General features: G+C 46.8%; 2 protein-coding genes across 4 annotated transcripts in view; one reads left to right on the forward strand and one right to left on the reverse strand.

Moving 5' to 3' along the window:
- Positions 1-6987, forward strand: part of kirrel3l (kirre like nephrin family adhesion molecule 3, like) — a 30088-nt gene extending 23101 nt beyond the window's left edge. Inside the window, exons 7-15 of one of the 2 annotated variants that reach the window (XM_057045534.1) lie at positions 240-388; positions 461-588; positions 1966-2092; positions 2268-2368; positions 3052-3250; positions 4186-4305; positions 4469-4578; positions 4688-4777; positions 4866-6987. In XM_057045534.1, the coding sequence (XP_056901514.1) occupies positions 240-388; positions 461-588; positions 1966-2092; positions 2268-2368; positions 3052-3250; positions 4186-4305; positions 4469-4578; positions 4688-4777; positions 4866-5363 (1522 nt within the window). In that variant the 3' untranslated portion in view covers positions 5364-6987. The remainder of the gene's footprint in view (positions 1-239; positions 389-460; positions 589-1965; positions 2093-2267; positions 2369-3051; positions 3251-4185; positions 4306-4468; positions 4579-4687; positions 4778-4865) is intronic. The other variant, XM_057045535.1, reaches the window with a different exon arrangement.
- A 416-nt stretch (positions 6988-7403) lies between these two features.
- On the reverse strand, positions 7404-24633 carry st14 (ST14 transmembrane serine protease matriptase). 2 transcript variants are annotated; one of them, XM_057045533.1, is made up of 19 exons: positions 24385-24633; positions 20957-21104; positions 20222-20382; positions 19110-19180; positions 18808-18974; positions 18100-18135; positions 17374-17602; positions 15821-15960; positions 15643-15746; positions 15128-15237; positions 14430-14560; positions 13886-13990; positions 12444-12551; positions 12038-12151; positions 11252-11371; positions 10634-10814; positions 9792-10015; positions 9075-9211; positions 7404-9004 (listed from the first exon to the last, which is right to left on the reverse strand). In XM_057045533.1, the coding sequence occupies exons 1-19, from the start codon at positions 24409-24411 to the stop codon at positions 8843-8845; spliced, it is 2475 nt and encodes an 824-aa protein (XP_056901513.1). In that variant the 5' UTR covers positions 24412-24633; the 3' UTR covers positions 7404-8842. The 2 variants fall into 2 exon arrangements, with proteins under 2 accessions (XP_056901513.1, XP_056901512.1); XM_057045532.1 differs by having other exon boundaries at positions 9747-10015.

A 24633-nucleotide genomic window follows, 5' to 3' on the forward strand; every position in this document is an offset into this window, starting at 1 on the left:
TCCTATTCCTCTAATGGGATCCAGTCACCAGTGCTGGCCACAAACACTAACTGTTTGATAAACCCTGACGGACAAGATGTGTTTAGTGGAGTCACTGGGATTAATGGCAGCTTGATTGGCAGCATTTAATTCTGACTGGCACAAGCGCTGATTCGGCTAACGGCCACTATGATACGCGTGATTAAATCCGTCCTGTGAATCCAGTCCAGCTGTGTAATGTGATTAATGATGTGTCTCAGGTGGTCAAAAGGAGGAGTCCCCATCTCTGAAGCAAATGGGGACAGCCTGGAGGTGACGGTGGACTACTCTTACTTCACGGACCCCATCTCCTGCGAGGTGTCCAACTCTGTGGGCAGCACCAACGTCAGCACCCTGGTCGATGTCCAGTGTGAGTGTGGCTTCATAAAATGATTTAATCAGGCCGTGGCCGTAAATCACTGACTGTGTCGCCTCACCTCAGTCGGCCCCAGACTTCTGTCGGAGCCCAAGCCCATGACGGTGGACACGGGCATGGATGCAGCCTTCACGTGTGCCTGGACCGGAAATCCTCCCCTGACCCTGGCTTGGACGAAGCAGGGATCTATCGTGGTGAGGCAACAAGCGCTGCTCACCGCGGCGCGTGATTCACACTTGGTGTGATCTTCTGCTTGGCAACTGTTTTTTTCCGCTTGTCGATGAATCCCCGAGACAGAAGCCAGATCGCTGTTTGATCAGCAGTCGCCTGTCATCGTTGTGTGAAATCTATACATCAAAATCCCAACTCCAGGGGCTCACTGACACGCTGCACAACAGCTGATTGGCTGACCTGGAAGTGTCAGTGTAAACAAACAAGTAGCATCAGCTGGCACAAGCAAGGCTTTCCATTTTATAATGACAAGAGTGCTTAATTTTATCAGATGTCCATTTTGCTGATCTGATGAATTTGAATACACATGTTGCCCCCCCCTCCCCACACATACACACACACAGAAACTTAAACACCCCCCGTTTTTCCACTCCCTCCAGCTAAAGCCTAAAGCAGGAAACTGTCTGTGTGCGACAACCTTCACTGCACGACATGTCGCCATCACGCGCCATCATTTAGCCGACCGCCAAAGCAGAAGGTGGCAGATTGATTGGAAATAGCAATATTACAGCGATGGCAACTCTAGAAGTTACCTCTGCACGACTGCACTTGGGTGTCCATTTCCGCAAAGTCAATTTTGCAGGTGGAACAGATGTGACATTTCCAGCTTCACTCAACATCGTCGCTGGTGAAAGCCTTTCGGCGCCCACCCCATCAGCGGAGATGTCCCACAGGAGCTCCTGGAATCTAATATCATTTCTGAAGTGATGCTTGACAGTTTAAAAAAAAATAAGAAAGAAAGAAAAATGGCTTGGGGGAGTGGCAAAAGTGATGCAGTCATTCCGAACTGTGAGCACTTTTAGCCCCTCTGGGGGGGGGTAGGCATTTTTCTAATCCGCCCACGGCCACTGTCCCCGATGCAGCCATGAGTAATGGATTAATTGGGTTACTCCATAAGTGTGTTGGAATATAAAAAAAAAAATGGCGAGAGAGCAAAGTGTGTGGGGGGAGTGAAAGGGTGGGGGGCGGGGGGCAGGGGTAAATGGATTAATCACAGCGTGATGGAATGACAGGATCAATGAGCTAAGGAGTGAGTGAGTAGCGGCTCTAAAGGCCAGGGCCCGCTCACACCGTCGTGCACTCGGCTCTGTCCCCGCAGTTTAATTACAACAATCTCCTCGGCGGCGCGGTCACTCAGCGGTGGCCAGAGAGCTTAATGCTGTGATTAAAGCTCTTCACAATGAAATTAAGCCCAAACCACCGGCATTTGTTACAATGGGCTGCCCACCTCCGCTGCCTCCACAGCGAGTGGGCTAGTCAGAGCCATCTCGCTTTCTCCCTCTCTCTCTCTCTCTCGGTCGCCCTCACACTTACATTTTCCTCTTTTGATTCCTCAATAGGTGCTCAGCAACAGCAACACCTTGCAGCTGAAGGCTGTTACCCAGGAGGATGCTGGAACATACACGTGTAAGGCCATAGTGCCCCGAATTGGAGTTGCAGAAAGAGATGTCACTCTAACTGTAAATGGTAAGTTTTTCTTAATGAATTGTCAAATTATTCTGATATATGGCTCCATGAGTCATTAAAATGTGCAGCCCCAATTTGATATTGCTCACCATTTTGATACATCCATCATCTTTAATTAAATTATCCACTCCCCTCTGACTTTTATACTTCATTTGTGCTTTCTACTTGATACCAGGCCCGCCTATCATCACAGCAGACGCCACGCAGCATGCTGTCAAGCACTCCAAGGGCAAACTGGAGTGTAGAGTGGGAAGCAGCCCTCCACCTGATAAGATTGTAAGTGAGCTTCCTGTTTGTATTGCATGTCCTTCCCTTGTGTTTTTGAGCTGGAAGCTCCATGTTCCTTCCAGCCACACCCAACCAAGCCCGATCGTTTGCGTGCTTTTATCAGTGACCTCGCCTTCACAGCTTTCGTACCAGCGCGTCTCACACCTCGCGCGCTGACAAAACCACCGACTCACGCACATATTCTGGGCTGGAATTGCACACGCGTTTGTCTGGGAGGACGGCTGACTTGGGCGAGCTGCAGGAGACCGCTTTCCTGCAGATTTCAACCAAGCCGCATTCAATTAGCAACCTGTGAGGCTGACCCCGTTGAACTGCTTAGCGTATAGTGGGCTGAGGAAGGATAATTAGGGTTTGAGGAGGAGTGAGAGACAGGTGCCCCACTGCCCCCGGGCTACAGACAGTAAAGAGCAGCCTTGTTTCACAGTGCAGCTACCTAACCCTCCTTAGGCCTCACCTGTAGGGCAGACGTGGGAGGCAGCTTAAATACGATCCTGTGAGCTGCACGCCTTAGAGGTCAACAACATGGAAGAGAAAAGCTGGTGTTTGGTCCACCCTGTCCAGGGATCTGAGAATCAACCCATGAGCAGGCTGTAGCTTCACCTACCGGCAAGGAATTCTTCAAAGAAAAGCAACTTACCCTTCGTTGTTTCTTCTCCCATTCCTCTCCGCAGGTGTGGACCTTCGGAGACATAGCCTTGTCATCTGGTTCCTCGGGACGCTACTCCGTGCAGACCGTCACCAGTGACCACGGAGTCGTGTCTTCACTGGTGCTGTCCGAGACCCTGGCACAGGATTTCCAGCTGCGCTACAACTGCACGGCTTGGAACCGTTTCGGCACGGGCACGGCCCTGGTCACGCTTAGGGAGCAAGGTACGTACTGACAGGGGGGACTCGTAATCCTCAACCCTCTGTCACTGAAACTCATTTACTGGTGAGCAGCTATTTATGTTATAATTATAACTTACAGCTCATCTTTAACTCCAGCTTCGTGCGTCCCCTCTGGCTGCACACCGAGACACTCAGCTGAATAATGAAACATCACTATCAGGCTGGCACAAATCCTACCCTGAAAGCTGTAAAAAGCCAGATCGGTGCTTTCCCAGCTATGAAGGTGGCCAGATTAGGTGAAAGCGGCGCTGATGCCTTGTGCTTATCTTAATTATACTCCTCTAATCGATATGATTTAATCAGCAGATGTTCCTTTAATGAATATATTTGCTCCATAACATAGCTATTGATTGTGGGGGACAAAAGTCAATTAGAGGAAGTCACACGTGTTTGTAGGCGGGCGTGTGGTCTTTGGCGGCGTCTCAGGGCCCGAGTATAGCATCTCGGCCCGCAGCCCCCCTGGAAGGCATCTTAAAGCGAGGCAGCCGCACTAATTTGTCCATGCTTGTGAGAGCTTTTGTTGCAGAGGACCAAAAATCAGGTCCTTGCCAGCAACTTACATTAGCCCAGTAAAGCGGGCTCTCCGGAGAAATGACTGGTGGTATCTCCTGGAATCTCTAATTACATTACTGTCTGCTGCTTCACTGCATGTCAGACCTTGTTACCATGCTTGCAGAGATTAGACACAATAGTCAGACTTGGGGGATGTCAGAACGCCCGTAAGTGCGTATGCTAGCTGCGAGGCAGCCAGGGATTACCGCAGATGGACGTACACAGGTGCTGATGTTTCTGGGATTAACTAAACAGAAGGATAGATCTTTACTTCTGCTCGGATCTTCAAATTCTGGCACCTGTGCTCAGCTAGCCCTCATTTCCTCTCTTCCCTCTAACTAATGTCGTGCCGCTCTCTGTTACAGAAGCACTCCCCATGTTGATAATTGTGGGCGGAGCGGTTGGCGGAGGCTGTGTCCTGCTCATCTGCGTCATCACTCTGGTCTCTCTCTGCTGCAGGCACACAGGAAAAGGTGAGCTCAACGGTCAGTATGGGCAAGAGGGTCAACAGCCGATTCTGTTACGCACATTCCCATTTAAGTCGTTTCCGTTCGTGAGTTCAGAAGCGCTTGATGTGCTCGAGCCTAATTCGCAATTTGTACCAGGCAGTTTGGAAATGAAGCCTCTCTTGTTTTCAAATCCCCTCAGGTAAAAGGTGCACTCGGCTCTCCAAAAGCGACATCAGGGTACAAATTGTGCACGGCGATCACAACGCGCCACGTGGCAACGATGACGAGGAGGATGTCAAAGAGCCGATGGTGAATGTCCCCACTGACTGTACCTGTGCGACAACCATAGGCTGTGACGCGGTACGATCCTTGTTTGGTTCTCTTAGCAACCCCTCAGATATGCTTGGTGTTCCCTCAGGCTCCCAACAGCAGTGAGTCTCCAGGGACATCGCGCACAGAACACAGCGACCTCCTGGAAGAGGAGGAGGATGAGAGATCGGACATCAAGGTAAAGCTGAAACTAGTCACTGGAGTACTAAAGAGAGGGACAGACCTCCACATGAATGATGGAAACTTCGTTATTCCTCATCTTATAGGATCCCACTAATGGTTACTATAAGGTCCGTGGCCACGAAGACCGCCACATCCGCGGCAGCGGATTCTCCGAATACGTGCCCAATTCCCGACCAGTCTACACTCCATCCCAGCTGCCCTCCCCCAGCCCCGTGTACGGCCAGCACGGCACCCAACCCCGTATATACGACTTCTCCCAGAGATACGCGACCACTACAGCGGGCAGAACCGCGTACGAACAGCAGCAAGCTGCCCAGCAGCAACAGCAGTCCGCCCAGCCCGCCAGCATTTACCCCACTGACCCCATTTACAGCGGCTCCGCTTACCTACCCGCCACCTACGGCCGCGCCTTCACCAGCTACGTCAAGCCCGCCTCCTACGAGAAGATGGACGCGTACGATCAGTCGGATCAGGCCAGCAAGGTGTCCAGCTCATCCCGCTTCTCTTACGCCTCCTCACAAGTGTCCTCCCAGCAGTCCGACTACGGCCGGCCTTCACAGCGCATGCAGACACACGTCTGATCGGACAGTTCGTGATGAGCGCAGGAGCAGCGAGTGGTTAACCATACTCACCCGGGCTGGACTAATATGAACTGAGACTTTCTTTCCTCGGATGGTCCTTTGAGGACACATTCAGACAGTGTTTGATGGGGTGACTGATCTTTCTTTGTTTTAACGCTTCGACGAAAAGGTCCAGGACAGACTGGGCAGCTTCTGGGACGGAGACTCGTCAAACTGGCGATTACAGCGTGACACGTGGAGATGTTCTTTCAAAGCTAGGGCCAAACGAGAAAAATTCAAACTTGGGTGGCCGTAAACCTGCCTTCCAGAGTTCAGTTTATGTCGAAGATACGTCAAATGTGACCTCTTAAAAAAAAAAAAAAAAAAAAAAATCTTTTCAAAGACTTTAACACAAGCTATGAAATATCGGAGGTAAAAAACGGACGCGAAGAACCTGTTGTTGTCTGTCATGTTTTGTTCCGTTGGCATGCGAAAGGAATTCTAAGCACATTTGTGTCTACTGTCAGCAAAAGTCTGAGCTTTCCAGAGACAGGCATAAACTATTCTGCACAACAGGTGGGCTCCACTGACCGACAAGCGCTGCAGGCACTGTACAGTCAGAAGAGCCTAATCAGCGATGGAACACCGCTGGCTTGAGCCGTGTTCCTGGAGCTTCTTCTGTAAAGGAACCCAGACATGTTGGACTTTTCAGCATCGCTCACTGTTGAAGAAAGAAAGAGAATGTGTAATTTTGCCTTCACTGTAATGAGGACTGTATGCGAGCAGGATTAGGCGAGGACGCGTAAAACCCAAAGAAGGTAATAACTGAACGAGCCTGAGCGGAACCGTCCTTATGGTACTTAGTCCTGACTAAATTGAAGAGTAGCCGTGACCCGAACAATCAAAAAAATAAATAAATAGTGAAACGGTGGCAATCTTGAACTTAAAACGTAAACTTGAATGCAGCGTGAACTTAAGCAGGCTCAGGTGGGGGGGTGGGGGGGTAGAGGACCACAAGTTCTACAACACAATCAAAATTGTCTGAAACATGTTTACACGAAACAGTACTACCCTACAACACCGAGTATCTGTACAAACGGCCGAGTCCATACTTCCTCTCTGTTGCATGCAAATGACGTGTCTAGTGAGAAAAAAAAAAAAGTCCTCAGCATTTGTATTCATGTCCATTTCACGTTGGAGACATTGGTTTCTTCCGCCTGGCCCTTTTGCATTCTGGATCCTGGATGTTTCAACGTGGACGCCTGTACTGCCATTTGTTCGAAAAAGCCGTTAGCAGGCGCTCCGTGGAAAGAAAATGTCACTTAAAGTGAAACATCATCGCTTGTCTTTATTTTTATATTTTATATAAGCCTTAATGTACAGCGTGTAAGCTGCTCTATTGTAAAGTATCTTTATATACATACGTAATCTTAATTTGGACCCACAGATTTCCCTCTGAGTTCTTCATCAATCACTGAATGCAGTTACAATGCTTTTTTTTCTCTCGTTTTTAAAAGGAACACAACTAATTTCCATTCGTTCATTTAATATTGTATTAAGAGTTTTATTTGCTAAAAATAAGCTATCGTTGCTTGTACCTTTGTACACATATTTATATTTAAATAAACCCATTTCTGAGAAACAACTGTCCCCTTGTGGAACTTGTGCCGGCCGCCTGGCGAGCGGCGTCGGACAAATAAGGTGTTCGGCGTCGCAGCAACGCTGAATACATAAATTAGCGGTGCTGTCTGTGTTGATTTTCCCCCGTTCCCTCGGCGGAGCGCGGCTTTTAATGAAGACAGATGAGACAGGAGAACCCCCCACTGTACGTGTACCCACCTCGTAGGGTAATAGGATAGAGCTGTGACAAAGGCAGGTATTATCTGACAGTGTGAGTTTGTCTTGTCAACCGTGTTCCCCAGGTAAGCATACTGCTGGCAGCAGGGAGGAGAAGCGCTGCATGCTACACGCTCATTACAATTCTGCTGTGACGGCGGATGCATCTATAACGAACATCAGGGTTCACCCGAGATAAATAAAACAGGTAATGCAATTAGGAAGTGGAATATATTGTATCGTGTGACTTTATTCTCATGGCTTGTACAAAAACATCCAAACACAAACAAAGTTACAAAAGCCTGCACAGTGATGTTTAAAATGATGATGTAAAAGTTGTGGCCACTCCCGTCAAAGAAATTCCTATTTACACACAATTTAGCGTGGACATAAATTTTTACACAGATCGAGCTGAGCAATGTCCTCAACAGCGTCCACCTTCTTGATTGTTTTACCTTCAATAAATAAAGCCGAGAAGAACCCCGCGCGTCAAACACAAACAGCAAATGAGGGCGGGGAGGAGAAAAGTATCTTTGGTGGAAAGAGCATCGATTCTCATGGGGTTAGAGACAGACAGCTTCAGGAAAACCTTGGTTTACTGAAGGCTCTCAGGTGTGTGTGCGTGTGTGTGTGTATGACTGACAAACATTAACACCCTGAGCTTAACGAGAGACCAGAGCAGAAGCCAGCTGGATCTAATCCTCATCTCCTGCTTCACTCTCCTGCTTTTCTTTGGCAAAACATTCACACAGCAGGCAAGGCAAATAAGCGTCCATAAATATGTAATAAAAAATAGTCAGAGAGAGATTCTGCTCAGATCAACGCCTCGGAGTATGTTGATGCTCAACGTTCTCCAGAGACCAGAAGAGATGACGCTTTTTGCCCGATTCAGCCCACCGACAACAAATCAGGTCGTTTTCCAAAGCAAGCTGAGCTTTATCTTAATATCACTTAATACATCGTCTATCTTTCAGCTTCTGATCATCATTTATATTAACTTTTTCCCCCCCACTCTAAGATCTTTTGTCTTTACCTCTGATGGATGTACAGCTACAAACTGACAGGAAAGCTGACGAGCTGCAATGGCTGCTGGGAGGTGCAATCTAAGTTTTTCAATGGATTAATGATAAAATGTGCACTTTTGTCCTAAAAACATTAAGAGAAATACTGTGGTGCCACCATTTCTGTTGCCAACATTTAGAAAAACACTGTTTAAAAACAGGGGAGTAAAGCCCTTTCATTGACATCTGTTTAAATTTACCTTTGGTTTCCATCAAATCACCATAAACTGGTCAAATGTTGTCTGGTTTAAATATAATTCATAAACTATAACCATTACTTCTGCATCCCTCTAAAGTTTAATTCCTATAAAATGTGTTAAAATGTGTGGAGTAATGAAGGAGCACGCTTGTGTGTTTTAAAATGGCATGAACAACTTTTGGTCGGGTTTATGTGCATTAGTGGTAGAACGTTTGGAAGATTGAGTTCGACAACTGAGTAAAGTGCTTGAAGGCATCCGAGTAGCTGGGGACGTGCAGCAATATTCTCACAGCTACACACCAGATGACTCTTCCAGAGACCTTCTCTGAATCAAGCTCAAAAGCACCGTTTCCATTACTTTGGCACGCTTATGTCGCTCCCCACTCTGCATTCCTTTTCCTTTTTCAAATCCCCGTCTGATCTTTGATCCATTTTCTCAGCTTGGTAACCCGCGTGTAAACCCCGGGCTTGTTCCGACGAGCGCAGCCCTCGCCCCAACTCACGATGCCGGCCTGGAACCACTTGCCACTCTCCTCGAAGCACACCAGGGGTCCTCCCGAGTCTCCCTGATGGTCACAGTCAGGCTGTCACACTCGGATCGGGTGTGGAAAACTCTACGGTACCTGAATGTCTCACCTGGCATGCGTCGACCCCTCCGGATAAGAATCCGCTGCAGAGCATCCTGGAGGTGACCTGGCCCTCCGTGACCACATTACATACGGTGTCGTTGATGATCTTCACCGACGCCTTCTGAAGGAGCTGTGCCTTTTGACCTGCGGGAGCACGACAGCGGGGTCAACGCTCAGTCATGTGACCTGGGTGTTCATCACCAACATCAAAGGTGTTAATGGGCTGGATTAGTGTTAGCTAATGAAGGTTTAAGAGGCTTCCCTGGAGAGCCACTGTCTGTCTTGATATATGGATATGGAAGAAGGCTTAATGGAATAGAGCAGATTAGAAAAAGATGAGAGGGAAAAGGAGGGAGGGTTGAGCTGGAGAGAAGTATGTCAGGATGGGAGAGATAAAGAAATGGGACGGACATTAAAGGAAAGGAAGGAGACAAGATGAAATGAGAAAGATGAAGGGAGGAAGCAGCAGGAAAGGGGATGAAGGATGGAGATGAATAGCTAATTGTGAGCAGGATGGGGGAGCAGCGGGATGTCTTAATTGTGATGAGAGCTGGATGCACGAAAACAAAAAAACAATGGTGGAGTGGGTCGCCCATCATTGAGATACTCAAAAAAGGAAAATATTCAGTTACAGTGAGGAAATTAGAAAAACCTCCAGACTTCTACCAAACGACGATACCTCCTTCTCGCATTGCGCCCCAGCCTGTGACCCAGCAGAACATGCCTGCAGGGAACATGTGGGAGGAATCGGGTAGGCAGATGGGTTGGATAGTGTTGGTGAACTCCAGTGGCTCGCTGAGCTCCAGCAGTGCAACGTCATAATCATAGGTCATCTGGTTGTAATCCGGGTGGGAGATAATCCTCTTCACTGAGCGCTGCTCGACGCCATCTTGCTTATACTGGTCCTGCATGCCACTGTAGGTCCGCCAGTTGGCTGCAATGTGGTTCCTATAGTAGGGATGGAACATCGCTGTGGTTACGCAAGCAGGGACCCGCGTGATTCCCTGATCAGCTCAGGAAATGATAAGAGCCACGAGTGATTAACAAGGTCATTAGCAACTCTCTGATTAATGTTGAGCAGCATCCAGTATTTACAATACACAGGTAGGGCAGGAATGTGCAGGTCAAATGCTGCTAATGGCTACAGCTTATCTGGGAATGTTATTCTAAATGAATGATTAAGCTAATATGTAAATGTGAACCTGTGGCAGCGAAGATATTACCTCGTCCTCAGCAGCAACAGAGGTGGCGCAGGTCTAACTACATGGCTTGTGCTCCACCTACAGGGCACTTCATAACACAGCCCCGCTCTTCCCTGCATTAAATGTAAATTTCCAAGGTTTTCCTGATATAAACATCATCAGGCCTCTGATTTGTACGGAAGCGGTGCTCTCTTGGGCAACGTTGGCCTTTTTCCCCAAAGCAAAGCCCCTTTATGACAGCAGTGCATACACGAATAATGTGAATCACAAAATAAATAACAAGGAAACTAAAGAAATGAGCCTCGAATCAGGCATTATATCATAATCCCGCTCTGTACGTATGTCCGCTTTAGCCGTGACTCACGCTGGGCTGCTGGTGACGAAGCAGTGGGAGGCGGAAAGGAGCCATCTCTCGGATATGATGGAGGCGCCACAAACGTGCCCATAGGTCTGGAAGTGAAGGCTAACCTGCCAGGGCCACTCGCCCACCTCAGCATTCTGCCCTCCAACAATGCGGTTCAACTTGTACGGCCTGGTGCCACAATCTGGAATTCAATGATAAAGGACAAAGACTGATCAGAGGAAAAAAGAAAAGATTTTTGGGGGGAGTGGGGTTTTATTTAATGCGTGAAATTTCCTTGATGGTGCAATGACAGCCTTGGCAGTTGAAAATAACTAAGAATGTTTGGAATCCTAATAACATATTTTGGCATATTAGCTGGTAAAAGAAGAAGAGAGTGAAATGAAAAACCACAATCAGACCCTCAGGCTTAAAGGGAGTTAAAAACAAAAACTTCAGAGATGACAAGAGCAGCTCTCAAAGAAAAATGAAATAAATAAAGCAGTCAAGGCCTGGGGCTCTTTTCCAGCGGAGAGCCCAATGTGTGCAGCTCTTTTATTATCAATGTGAGTGACAGTGACAATACTACATCCACCTTTAGCCGCTTCAGAAAATGTAAAAATGAGAGCAAACGCTTCCTACCGCAGGTGGCCTCGTCCGAGTTGTCGGAGCAGTCTTTGATGCGGTCGCATTCGGCGTTCAGCTTGTTGATGCACACTTCGTTCTTGCACTTGTAGGTGAAATCGGAGCAGCTGCCCGTGGCTGCAGTGGGAGGAGATTTCGGAAACGACCGTTTTTAAAAATGTAAAATTAGACCAGCTTGATTCTATTTATAGCGTCGGCAAGTCTTACCAATAATAAGCTAGACAATCAGCTTTTATAGCGAGACCTGCTGGGAGTATTGACTCCAGCAAAGGTTTAATGTCTCTGTATTTAAGTGCTAAACTCAAATGCAGTAGGGCCCTATAGGCACGTGTAAATGTAAGAGCGAAGCAGAGCTGAGCACATTTGGACGCAGAAGAAATGTTGGAATGAATAAAGTAGTCAGAGCAAAGTCTTTGTGGCCATTATTGAGCTGTCGATGAAGGTTAATGGCTTAATGTTTCTAAAGAATTCACTCTGGTGCCATCTTTTTTTTTCTTTTTTTTTTTAAAGGCGCAAATGGCTGAAAAGGAGATTAAGGTCGCTAACACAAGGGAGCCATTTGGTCCACAACAAACAAATTAGGGTTTCTTTCCCAAAATAATCCGGTTCATTAGGAGTTGCTGGGCAACAAATGAGCCACCTCTAAAAATGAGGGTCTTGGTTTGCTTTTACCAGCGCTGTGACGTGGGTTGGTTGACACAAACAGCTATTTTATCAACCACAGGTAGGAAGTGGAGCTCAGCACAAACCGATGCCTGAAAATGGCCAAATTCTGCCACTTACAGGTTTCACACGTGGCCTCGTCGCTTCCGTCCTCGCAGTCCCTTTTGTTGTCACACACGAGGTCCTGCGGGAGACACATCCCATCACCGCAGCGCCACTCGTTCTTCTCACAACCTGGAGGCAGCGAAACAGAGCTTGGATTAAACTAGGCAACAGGCCGGCGGCTTGATGATGGCGGTGTGGCTGAGGCGGACGCTGGCCTCCGTCTCCTCGTTTAGTTTATGTAGCACATGATTAAACAGATGCTGAGCAAATTGGGCTACACTGTGACTACAAACTCCATTACTGATGAAATAATGAATAATGCAGAGACCAAGACTCTGGAACCGGAGTTGGCGGCACAATTAACATGGCATTAAATGAGCGTTAAGCCCCCTAAAGCGCTCTTTGACATGGCAAAACCTACTGCATAGCCTTTCGTCGCTCCAGTCTCCACAGTCGTTGACCCGATCGCACACCCAGAGGTTTGGCTTGCAGAGCCCGTTCTTACAAGCAAACTGGTCCTTCTCACACTCTGCAGGGCAGACAAAAAGACATAGACGACAAAGAGGAAACAAGCAGAAGTTTACCAAAATAGCTCCTGTACAACACAAGTCAATCAGAACACGCTGTAAATAGAGAAAACAAACGCCAGGAGGCGTGAAGAAGCGACAGGACTGATTAAGATGACTGGTTGTTGGGTTTTTGCAGGTATCTTAAGATTACATAGCGCTGTCATAGCAAAGCCTCCTTCTGAATCCAGCTAAATCAAAGCCTCATTATGCAGCCCCACGAGGAGCCTGGAGGTGTCACGCCTGTGATCCTGAGTTCAAATGTGCCGCTAAGTTGTAAATCACAAGAACACCATGATAATGATCTTGTGTTCCGCAGGTACGGTAAGTGATGCCCAAAGCTCAGACTGTCTCTAACCCTCAATTTCCACTGAAAGCGTCTGTGCGGTGCGGCGCAATCGCTGGATTTCCACAGCGAGCACGGCGGCGCGTCTCCAGTTCCATTTTTCTGCTGCTCTGCAGCAAAACTGGAAACATGCGTAACATCCTTTAGATTTTACAACTTGACACAATCTAGGATACGGACTAAGGTAAACCCTGTAAACCCCTTTTCTTTTTTTTAAAAATTACTTTATATCGTGTTACACAAGTTGTAAAAGTGAGGTTCTGAGGAAAGGATACCAACCAAAAGAAGACGATGGGGTGCAAAATTGCAGTTTCTTGTGTGGATGTTAAGTTTAACCATAGCGTTACATTTCAGGTTCTTTCTAATGTCTTTGACTTGCATGAGGAGGAGGATTGGTAGCTCCCGCGTGGTTTTGGGATTTTGATCTGCAGCGCTTCAGGAACACCTCCAGTGGGCGAGGATCTGCGCCGTCAGTCGCTGCAGATGCGCGGCCCAGATGCTTTCAGTGGAAATCGGGGGTAAGCTTTGCAGACATTTCTGGTTGTTGTTCATGTTTGGCTGTCTTTAAGTGGAAAGAGCTAGCACCTGCTCTCTGGAACTCACACGGTCATGTAATTTACAGTATTTGCAGAAATTAGCATCATCGCTATTTCCAGTGAGCAACACCCTAAAGATTAGAACAAAAGAACCAGAATGACAAATTAATTAGAGAAAAGATAAAACTCCTAATTGAGATATCTTTGAGCCGAGCTACCCGTTCCTCCAGGTTTTTAGGCTCTGCTAATTAACAGCCTACAAGAGTGATATGAGAGTGGTATTGATTTTCATCTCTTGGCCCAAACTCAAGAAGGCGCTTTTTGCCAAGAAATGAAACTATTCCTTTACAAAGGAGCAGAGAGGATATATGAGGCCGTATAAATAGTAACGAGGGGAGGAAAATATGGAACTTACGACACTTCATCTCATCGCTCATATCGCCGCAGTCGTTCCAGCCGTCACAGTGCAGATCTTGCGAGATGCACATTCCAGAATTACAGGCAAACTTATTGGGACAAGCTGAGGGAAAATAAGAAAAACAAAACAGAGCGCAAGAAAAAAGAGAGAGAGAGAGAGAGAGATGATGATTGCAAATTGAGCACCAGGGAGTGACAGTTTATGCCGGCGACATCCATCATGTTGCAAACGTTTGTCCCAGTTGATCAGAGCAATTATGAATCCATTTCAGTCAAACTGGGAAACTACCTACAGACCAGAGTATTGAAAGCAACGTGTTCCCTGACCAACAGCGGCAAATAAAATGAACCCAGTTAGCGTGTTCTCTGATCAGTGGAGCTCTCCAGTTGCCCGTCTCTGTTGCTAAAGCTAAGAGTCTTTGTGCACCGTTCAGCTGCAGTGACACCTTCTCTCAGAGTCAGAGAGGCTTTGAGTGGCGCCGGTTTGTCACAGGGAACCCCTCTTGATTCGTGTCTGGCGTTCGAGAGGACCGCTGACTCACGGTTGGAGGGATCGTAGGCGCTGTAGTCGGCGCTGAAGCCTTTGTCGGTGTAGGACTCGTCAGAGTGGAATATCACGTCCAGGACGTTGGTGTCGCTGGTCAGAGCCAAGGACGACAATTCCCCACAATACCTGTGAAAGGAAAAGGCCGTGTCTGTATCGGGTGCTGTACAGTAAGAATCACAGATTATTTATCCCACGTGTGCGCAGGATTTACCATAACAGGAATATCAAGGTTGGAACGTTGGTGTTTGAAGAGAAATCAAGACACTTCACACATGGAGTGAAGACAAACATGTTTTGGCAGCGCTAGTTGGAGTCAGTGAGACAAAACAGATCATTCTTTGTAATGATACGTGTTGTGGGAGACAGCCGCATGCTCGTTAGGGCTCCAAAGCATATGATGAAAGAAATATGAATTCATTAAATCTGGATTATAATGGAAAACAGCTGAGCTGACAGCAGAAAGGGAGAAATGTGTTCAAATCCCGTCACACTTTGCATCTTTTTTCCTGTCGAGTTGAGGCTTTTTTTTATTATTATTCATTTACTGATGTTACAAAAGGCTGAAAAGCCTCAATTTAAATGATTTTGTGTGGAGGCACAAGAGAGGGCGGTAAATGTGTGTGTATACGAGGACGGCGTTATAACAGTGTTTCACACCGACGGCTGGGTTCTACAAGCTGCCATCGCACTTACTTGGTCTCCATAATTTCTACGTAGTCTTTGTGACAATCGCGGATGTCCACCCCGGGCTCCTTCATGCGGAACATGGAGAACTTAACACGCACCTTCTTCCCAGCAGGAACCTGCAGCACGGAGGTAATTGGTTCACGACAAAACCTATTTAGCATGCATGTCACTACCGCCCACGCATGAAGACATCCATCTATATCATCTATAAATGAAAGCTGACAAGCTGCAGTGCATCCAAACGAGTACACACACACACACACACACACCACACACACACACACACACACACACACACACACACACACACACACACCACACACACACACACCACACACACACACACACACACACACACACACACACACGGAAGCATCGTCGGGAGCTGCAGCAGCAGCAACAGCGTTCTGATAGATGAAGATAGAGGAGCTACTGAACAGCTTGGCTCCCAGAATGCTGCCTCAGCGTTCTTCTGATGGAGAAAAAGGACGAGGAAAGAGGGGTGGGGGGGCTGCGCAAACCTTGATGGTCCACTTGCAGTCCACGGCGGGGGGATAAAAGCTGGGGTGAAGCGGAGAGGTGATGACTCCTTTGTCTGCAGTCAACACGCCGCCACACTTAATCGCTGGCAAAAACAAAAGAGCAGCGCAGAAGTGAAGCCGTGTCCATAGATCAAACTCAGACCTTAGTCTGGATTACCTTTAGACTTGGGGATGGCCAGGTACCTGGCCAAGAAGCCTGGCCTCTGCACTTGGGAATCAGTAATGAGGTTTATCAGCATAATGTTGCCCGATGACGTCACCTCCAGAGGGTTGGACGGGGGCCTTTGACCACATTTCCTGTTTGAGAAGAACCATTTTAAATGATTGTTCAATCACAACAGGGCAGATCAGGTTTTTCTCATAAAGTGAAATATATACATTAAGAAAATAAATGAATTTAAAAAAAATCTTCCTCGCCCTCCTGGGCAGTGCCTCCTCCCTTCAGACTCGGGTCCTCTACAAGAGGCCCGGGAGTCTGAGGGTTCCGCGCTCTATATCACAACATCAGATAAACGGAGAAAGGTACAGGAAGGCAGACAAGGTAATTGCAGTAAATGGAAATTGCTTCGGCAGAGTTTCAAGTCAAACATTAGGTACATTAGGAAAAAGTTGAACAATGCTGGCGGCAGAGCAGGTAGGCGGTGGAAGTGTGAATGTACCTCCTGCTGCATTATTCCATTATTATTCCGAATTACATTAGAGCTCTCATAACCCTCCACGTCACCTTGGATAAAAGCCATCGCTCAGTGGCTTTATAAAAATTGTATGCATCGCTTAAGAATGCACATATGTTTGGTCATGATTTCTGAATTTTAAATGGCCGGCGGTTAGAACTGATGTCTGAAATGCAGTCCTCCCCCACAGGCAAATGCAATTACGCGCGGTGGTGTAGAAGGTCTCGGGACGGCCCCCATCAGGAAAGGGGGTCTTCCCAAGCTGACACAAGTTTACCGAGGTCTCCAGCATTACCGTTCGGAAGGGGACGTGTTGGGCCGAAGGCTTCGGGGGGCAAAAGGAAGCGTTATAATAACAAATCTAATGAGAGGAAACAAGCAGAAATACGCCTTCCGCCCACATCACACAGCCAAAGAAAAAACCCTCAGAGACGTTTCCCAGCACAAACTGGTTCTTGGCTGTTGACTTGGAATTATGTTGAATTCTGAAGGGCAAAGCTAAACAAACATGTGTAACATGCCAACGTTTAAGGCAAAATGAGGGCGTGATTTATGTAACAAGTTGATATGATGGTAAAGCAAAAGAGGGCGCCGAAACCTGACAGAGTGAATAAAAGCAGAGACGCTAAAAACACGCATGGCGACAAAAAAGGGAGCCTTGATAAAGGTTTTATGCAACTCTCTGATGAATTGGCCAACACATCTGGGAGGCGCCTCTGACAAAATCGGATTTTTTAGTTGCATTTTCATCACCAGGAGATGCACAGCGCCTGATCACAGAACAACATCAGTGCAAATCGTTGCCAACATTGAGGTTCTTCTATAGCTACAGGAGACAACCTAGATCATCTGCTGCTCAGCCAAAATGGTTTTTAACAGCACTGATTTTATAGCATTTATTAAACCTCAATCAGGCAACTCATTAGAAGTTCCCATTCCAGGTGTTTACAGCATCTTGAAGTAAATTAGCTCCTGGAGCAAAAGTAGCTAGTACCAGGAAATGGTTTTTAGAGGTCCTGTGTTCCCGTCCACTTACTCTGTGATGGCCTGAGAATCGTCTGGGCTCAGAGAATCGTAGATGGCCACAAAGTCATCCGAACAGTCGTCCTCGATGTGAAAGAACGGGAAAGCCACGAAAATGGTGTTTTCTTCCGAAGCTCGGATTTGCCACTGACAGCGAGCCCTGGGGGGGTATTTCTTGGGGTACCCGGGCGATGAGAATGTCTTCTCCTCCACGTCGGCCTCCAGACGAAAGAAACAGTCCTCTGGGAACAAAAACCGTGAGTGAGACGGTGTCACGAGTGCACGTACACGTAGCCTGGAATCGGCGGGATGAAGCCTTCATTCGAGCACCCTGCTCATTTATGTACAAACATGCGGACAAACAAACAAAAAAAAACTAAATTTCTACTAAAAGTGTGAAAAAGGTTTAATTACAAAAGACACATCTGAATATCACTTGGGCTCATTCATCCTTTGTGATGTAAATGTATGCAAAGAAAGATTAATGTAAGGATATTACAGCTACTATGGTAATACGCTGTAATGTCGCCTAATCGCCCGGGGGCTATAAATCACCAGAGAGTGTGAAAGAAGAGTGTCAGGCGCCGGCGCCGACAAAAGCTTCTCAATCTCAGTCAGCGGCTGCATGTGTGCGATCCAGGCTGGAGCAGCCGTTCATTACAGGCGACGAGAGGGTGAGTGTCTAGCCATCCGGAAAATTACAAGATGGAGTGATTGAGAGGGGACAGGCTGTACTCACGGGCAGTGGGGGTCCTGGCCATGCGGGAGTCTGTTGCTGCAGGGAGAGAGATGCAGGAGAAAAAGGTCAGAATGGGTCACCGATACCAGGCGGATGCTAGAATGTAACCTGAGCCTAAAATATTTGGGCTGCACATTTTCTGATCCATTTCCCGGCGGTTAAGGGAGATGATGGTGCGCGTGGCTCTTTCCGCTCCCCTCTCACCTTGCCCTATAGCGGCGACCCATATGTTTCTGTCCAACTATCTGGGACAGCTACATCAAATCATACCCGCAGAAATCATTTTAAAAGGGCCCGAAAGCGGCAGGCGACGGGGCCGGAGCTCGGCTGGTGGCCAGGAGCTGGACAAATGTATCATGAATGCTGAGAGGACAGAAGGAAGAAAAATGGTCGCCGCGAGCCGAGCCAAGGCCGGGCTAATAACATTAGGGGATCCAAACTGCATAAAATGTGCAATCTCAGATGCAGCACAAGCAGAGGGCTCTGGCTTATCTGTTATCATCTTATCAGCACAACTCAGAGGGAGCTCCTGTAATGCAAATAGAAAGCATAGAGAATACCAATGCTGATAGGAGATGACAATGACCTCATCTTTACTGCTGCGCTTTATCGTTTAATGTCTGGATCTGGAGCTGCGCTGCGTTCCATGCTAATTCCCTCCCCCCATCCGCGGCAACTGCCCCACCTGCCCCCCTCCAGGGTACCTACACGAGGCGGTGATTTCCACGATATCAACGCTGCCCGGCGTGGAACGCTTCTTCACGGTGCCATTCTGCAAAGTTTCCAACACGCGTTCTTCTGAAAACTGTGGCAAGTCCTCCAGGTCCTGAACTGGTATGTCAAACTGGGACCAGTAGTAGGCAATTACGCCCTCACTGTTGTGAGCAGGTGAGAGAGAAAAGGCGTAAGGACATTTGAAAAGCCGAGCTTTTATCGATATGGACACAGTAAATACGTTAACATGCTTCTAGATGAAATGTTTGGTGTTAGAATACATGAAAATCTCACACCTGAATGCAGTTACCACAGACTTGGTGTAGTATTTGGACAAGATTGGCTCATTCTCGTAGGCCTTCCCCAGCTGTGTGGACACAAAGCTCATTTTAGCAAAACTTTCTTCGAGATGTTAGCTTGTGTGCTGATGAACATGGAAACACCTCGTGTGTAACTCGTTTTTCTTTCTTAGTACGACAAGAAAAGAAATATATGAATCTGAATATCTGGATCAGTTCTCTAACCTTCTGATGGCATTTTTATTCCGGCGGTTTAGTCTTCTTAACTGAACCCACTTAAGATAGGAACTTAATGTGAAAAGGTCAGCGCAAAAACGGAGAAGGGTTTGCAGGAAAAAGGTTAGCAGCAGATAAAAGGGAGCGAAAGTGACATCGGGACAAGAAATGACAGCCGCTAGCATAATGCTGGCCTCTCTGCTGGCATTTCTAGAGTTTAAATAACCAGCCATTTTTTTAACACTTAAGTAGTAGATAAAGAGGAGCGAAAGGTGCAAAAGATCAGACAGACACATTAGCAAAAATTATGTAGAAAAAAAGAATGTGTCTAGCTTAGATCACAGCTCTTTATTAGGAGGCCATGTGATATTCTTTTATGAACGTCAATTAATTGTTATTGCTTTTATCCATGAAACTGGGGGCTAAAAAGGTTTAATTTGCATCAAGATTCAATACAGAAGCCTGCCTGATGCCTGTGGTGCTTTCACACCACAATACACTCCGCTCACATGCTTCCTGTGCACTTGCATCTATACACACTCCAGAACAGCAGGGGGCAGAAGAGGCACGGTTCAACTGCAATTTGCTGAACAGGAGACCTGCTGCAGCGTCACAGCCATGGGCAAGTCTCCCGTGGACAGCGTTGGTGCTCAGATCTGATCTGGTCTAGAATGTGAAAACACCACCGTCCACACAGGCAGACATATCTCCCCAGGCATCAGGCAGCTTTTTTCCCCAACACTATGGGGCATTTTCAACAGTATTTCTGAAATGCTAAACAACTGATATGCTAATCGGTGACAGAAGGGACGATCTGTTCAAAGCAGGTCGCAGCAGACCAGAAAGATGACGGAGAAGAAGAAACTGAAGCGAGGAGACGTGTCAGAACTCACAGTTTCCTGGAGCGTCCCTGCCAGTTCCTTAAAGTCTTTGCTCTCAGTGTTCTCCAGAATCTCGCTGTACTGCACGCCAGCCAGCTTCATGTGCCCGCTGAAGAGCTCCGTTGACGGGCGGAACTGCTTGCTAATGGTGCCTTCTGAAGCGCCGTCTTTGACTTGGTGGAGAAGAGCAGAAGAGAGTCAAGCGTTTGATGAGGAATGTTGCTGCTAGATGGCTAGCTTTGATGAAAAGAGGTGATTTTTTTCCCCTCCAAGAGGCCTAGAAACACTTTTTTAAAGTTATATAGTGCGATGACAGTCGTGCACTCGGAGCAATTAGAACAGACAGCCGTATCAAGAGGCAGTTTATCGAGACTTCTGAATAAATAAATAAATAAAATGCATATTAAGCAGCGTGGACTCTCAGCCACAGACGTTTTTCTTCTTTGCATTATTAAAGAATAAAGCGAAGGCAAACTCTAATGGGGAGTTACAGCGTCCAAATAAATCACTCTCTGACTGTAATATCAAAGAGCAATTTTTTTACCAGCGAGTTAAAATGATGCCCTGTACAGTTTTTGATGTTACAGCCCGTCTGGACAGTTATTGATGCAGGGAATTTAAATATTAGCAACGTCTCGTTTAATACCGTCAAGAACAGGCGTGCTTTATGTGCACAAATATCTGGGTGGTGTTTCAACACATTCGAGTCTCAACACCGGAAGCGACTGTAGGTGAGGGCCTACTTACACACAAAGAGCCAAATGAGCAGCGCCGCAAGGCCGGCGAGCAGGAAGAGCCCCACAAGGACCCCGATAAGGATGCCCATCTTCTTTTTGGAGGGCTTCTTCTCTTTGCTGGTCAGGAAGTCTATCCGCTCATGGCGGCCATTTGGGCCCTGATGAGGCAAAAGACACACAGGTAGTCATTAATGACCTCATGTTTGACCCCACTGAAAACTGCGTGTCCTTAAAAATGACAACTATGATGACATGGCAAATCAAACAGACCATGAATTAGAGAAATTATGAGGAGTTCAGCACGTTTGCATCCGAGGAATGGATCACAAAGAGGGTGTTTTTACAACACAATAAAGCAAAACCCGTCTTCTGAAACGCCTTTAACTGCTTTCCAAGAAAAGCAGGTTGTAACAAGGATCCTGAATGCTGCTGGTGACCAGAACAGGCCAAACCAGTTCAGTCAGACGCTACAGATTAACAGTTAAGACTTAGGAGCTCAGCGTGTGTGTGTGTGTGTGTGTGTGTGTGTGCCTGCTGTCCCAAACAGACAAGCTAGGGCCAAAGTTTGAGGCCGAATAATAACCAAAACGGTGAATTGGATGCATGTAGCTGTGGATGAGCGGGGCCGGGCGCCATTAGGAATGGAGATTCACTTTAGTATTAAATCAATTTGTCAGATGTGCTGCCCCTTTAGACGGGGGCTCAATTACACGAGTCGAGATGATAACTCATGGCAATTAAGGCCTATTCTTACCAGGCTCTGGATTCCACATATGCCCTCTAATTGGGATCTCTAAAGGCAATCATGGGCCAGGATAAGGGGAATCATTACAGATAGGGTCAGCAAGCGCTCCAGGGTCTCAGTCATCATGATCACAGCCTAATAAAAGCATTACACGCTCTTCATCATATCCCATTCTTCGCTCTGAGAAAGAATGGCATCCCATGTTTGAACAATGGGGTGGGGGGGGGTTATAATCTGTGCTATCTGGGCTGGATTGTTGCAACAAAACAAGAGAGGTTCTGGGTTTCAAGGCATCCACGACATGCTGATGTCAAATAAAAACCACTGTTGACGTTCGGATAGCAACAAAACCTGGGCTGCAAATCCCAGATTGTTTAGTAGCACCTGGAGAATATCCGAGCAGTCGAACCTGTCGGAGGAGTGACGGATCAGAGCCGATAAGAGGTGTAGTTGAATTTTTTTTTAAAAAGCTTTCACCCAAATTAAGTTGATGCCATGTCGTTTCCAACCTGGAAAGAAGAATCCTGTTTGCTGTCAGGAGAGTTCTCCGTTCATCCACAACTCTAAACAGTGGTTTTATTTCCAGAGAGATTAGCATATTAAGACTTTTATTTATTTTATTTATTTATTCCACCCTTTATAAAACGGGACTTGGTGAAAAAACTCTGATGAACTGACATATTTTCCAAACCAATTCAAATTCCCAGATTCATTTTTGACATTTTCGCTGGTCTTCTGCCTCCGTTGATGTTGCCTTGGGCGACATCACTTCAGGCAGTTTATCATCAGATCCCTCTAGAGCCAAAAAACAGAGCCAAATCTATCATTTTTAAAATATTCCTACTCATTAAGTCCTTTTCGTGACTTTGATGTGAGAAAGCTTCTGTGTGCAACCCAAAATAACCGAGGTCACAGGTGTAAAGTGACAATAGAATTTAAGGTTTAGTGGATCCACCTCAGGTTTTAATCACCTAATAGTTGCTCTTGATGAAGGAGCATCGTCCCCGTGGCGACCCCAACACCTCACTGGAGCCCCAATACAGGTCGACCCCTGGACGATGTGAAATTATGATTAATTTAACACACTAAGGAGTTGTAAAAGGTTAAACTTTGTCCCAGTTTTTGGAGCTGCGTGATGGCGGGGTTAACGCCTCATTTACTGGAGTTTCAGAGCAGTTTGAGGACAACTGTCCCCCCCATTCTGGGGGATTATCAGCTCTCCTCCTGATTCATCACACAGGGACGCACAATGATTCACAGGCTGTTACCCTGATACCTGTGACCTGTCACTGAGTCACAGAATATTAATCAAAAAAAGTTAAAACTCAGGAATTCCTGAACCAAGATGGACTGAAGCAACCCGCTGGCGGTTAGTTATTCTAATGACACACCACCAAACCGGAGTGTGCCAATACAAAATACATGACAAAAATCTGTTCCCGTGACCATTCGTCATCACAACACACCCAATCAGCCCTCATCATGGCACCTCTTCATTCGTTACTGCTCCCGCCACAGAGACACACCGCTGGCATTCAACCGAACAAGTCCAGCCACAAAAACACAACCGCTAACGAGCGCCATCAACGTTCTGAAGTTCGGCCACGTTTCACACCCCCAGCGCAGGATTCTCACAGGTGTTCAGCCACGGAAACTGTTGTTAATGAGCTGTTGCTACACGGACAAGTCAGGCATGAGACACACCACTGCAGAGTCAACGTCCGTGCTTGAACACACCTGCAGTGTGTCAGGATCAGTGTACTCAACAAAAACATACAACCACAACTCTCCCAGTATCAAACTGGGGAGGGAACTGTTGTGCTCCTTAAAAATCATGTGACATGAAGCAATAAAATCTGTTTATTTGGTAGAAATGCAGCCATTTACTCCCTGACCCACTGCAGTGTGCTGCATTAATGCCATTTTAAATAAAGTTGTGGGGGGAAAAAAGTGGTGGAGTTGGTGAAATTCCAAAGCACTCAGGAAGCTTTGTAACCATTAATGAAGCTCTGTGCAGAGCCAAGTTCACCTTTGACCGCATGGCATTCGGTTCTACCCCACTGACATCTCATCTGTCTTAAATAAGACAGAAATATGTAACAACCGCAGTGATATATTGAGTATTTACATATTCTAAGTGCACTCTCCTGGTGAGTTTGACCTCAGCGGTTGCAGAGAAGCAGCTTTTACATCTAAATAAGACACATGCCTGCTTAAATGCATTTAAAGAAATAAAATGTACTTTATCCATCCAGATTAAAAGCGTTTATATGCTGAAATCACAGTGTGTGTGTCTCATACAGTAACACAAATATACTGGTTTTAACTAGGAAATCTGTCTGCAGAAGAGAAAGGGTGTGACTCAGCATTACATAGATAGAGAGACAGATACAGAGAGGGGGGAGAGAGAGAGAGCGGGAGAGAGGGAGACAGAAATGTGACTCCAGATTTTCCTGCAAGCTGAAGCAAAAATTAACTAAAGTAGACGGGCTACATACGCGCCTGCGTGTGCGTGCGTGCGTTACTTAGTAAATATCACTCACACAATTGGCCCTTTAGCTCGTCAACTTCGCAAAACCGCCTGTGTGACTCTAAAATGTTCTAATCAGCAAAATTTAATTCATAACCTTTAAGATTTTAGTTTTTTTTACAGACAAGACAGGAATGTGATGACGTAAAACGGGCAAACTTACGTCGCTGTCATATCTGGCCGAATACATCCTGCTACAACTCTTCGACCCGGGCCCGAAGTCGTTTGTGATGCTGTTTCTTCTTTCTCTTGTTTAAAAAGGCGAAGCTCCTGGATTAAAAGCTGTTAAAATGATATCAGTATAGAAAAGTTCACTTGTAGTCGTCCAATCTAAATATCGGCCTGTGTTGTCGGGCTCCGCACGGAACTTTAAATTTACCCAGCACACCTGTGGAATGACCCCGCCCCAGGA

The sequence above is a fragment of the Takifugu flavidus genome, chromosome 10 (assembly GCF_003711565.1).
Source record: "Takifugu flavidus isolate HTHZ2018 chromosome 10, ASM371156v2, whole genome shotgun sequence".
Lineage (NCBI taxonomy): Eukaryota > Metazoa > Chordata > Actinopteri > Tetraodontiformes > Tetraodontidae > Takifugu > Takifugu flavidus.

Coding starts and splice junctions, on each gene's coding strand:
- st14 (XM_057045532.1), bottom strand. CDS start 24,411: ATGTATTCGGCCAGATATGACAGCGAC. Junction 17,603..18,099: donor GGCCAGGACCCCCACTGCCC/GTGAGTACAGCC, acceptor TTTTGTTCCCAG/AGGACTGTTTCTTTCGTCTG. Junction 9,212..9,746: donor GGGCGCAATGCGAGAAGGAG/GTATCGTCGTTT, acceptor GTGCTCCCGCAG/GTCAAAAGGCACAGCTCCTT.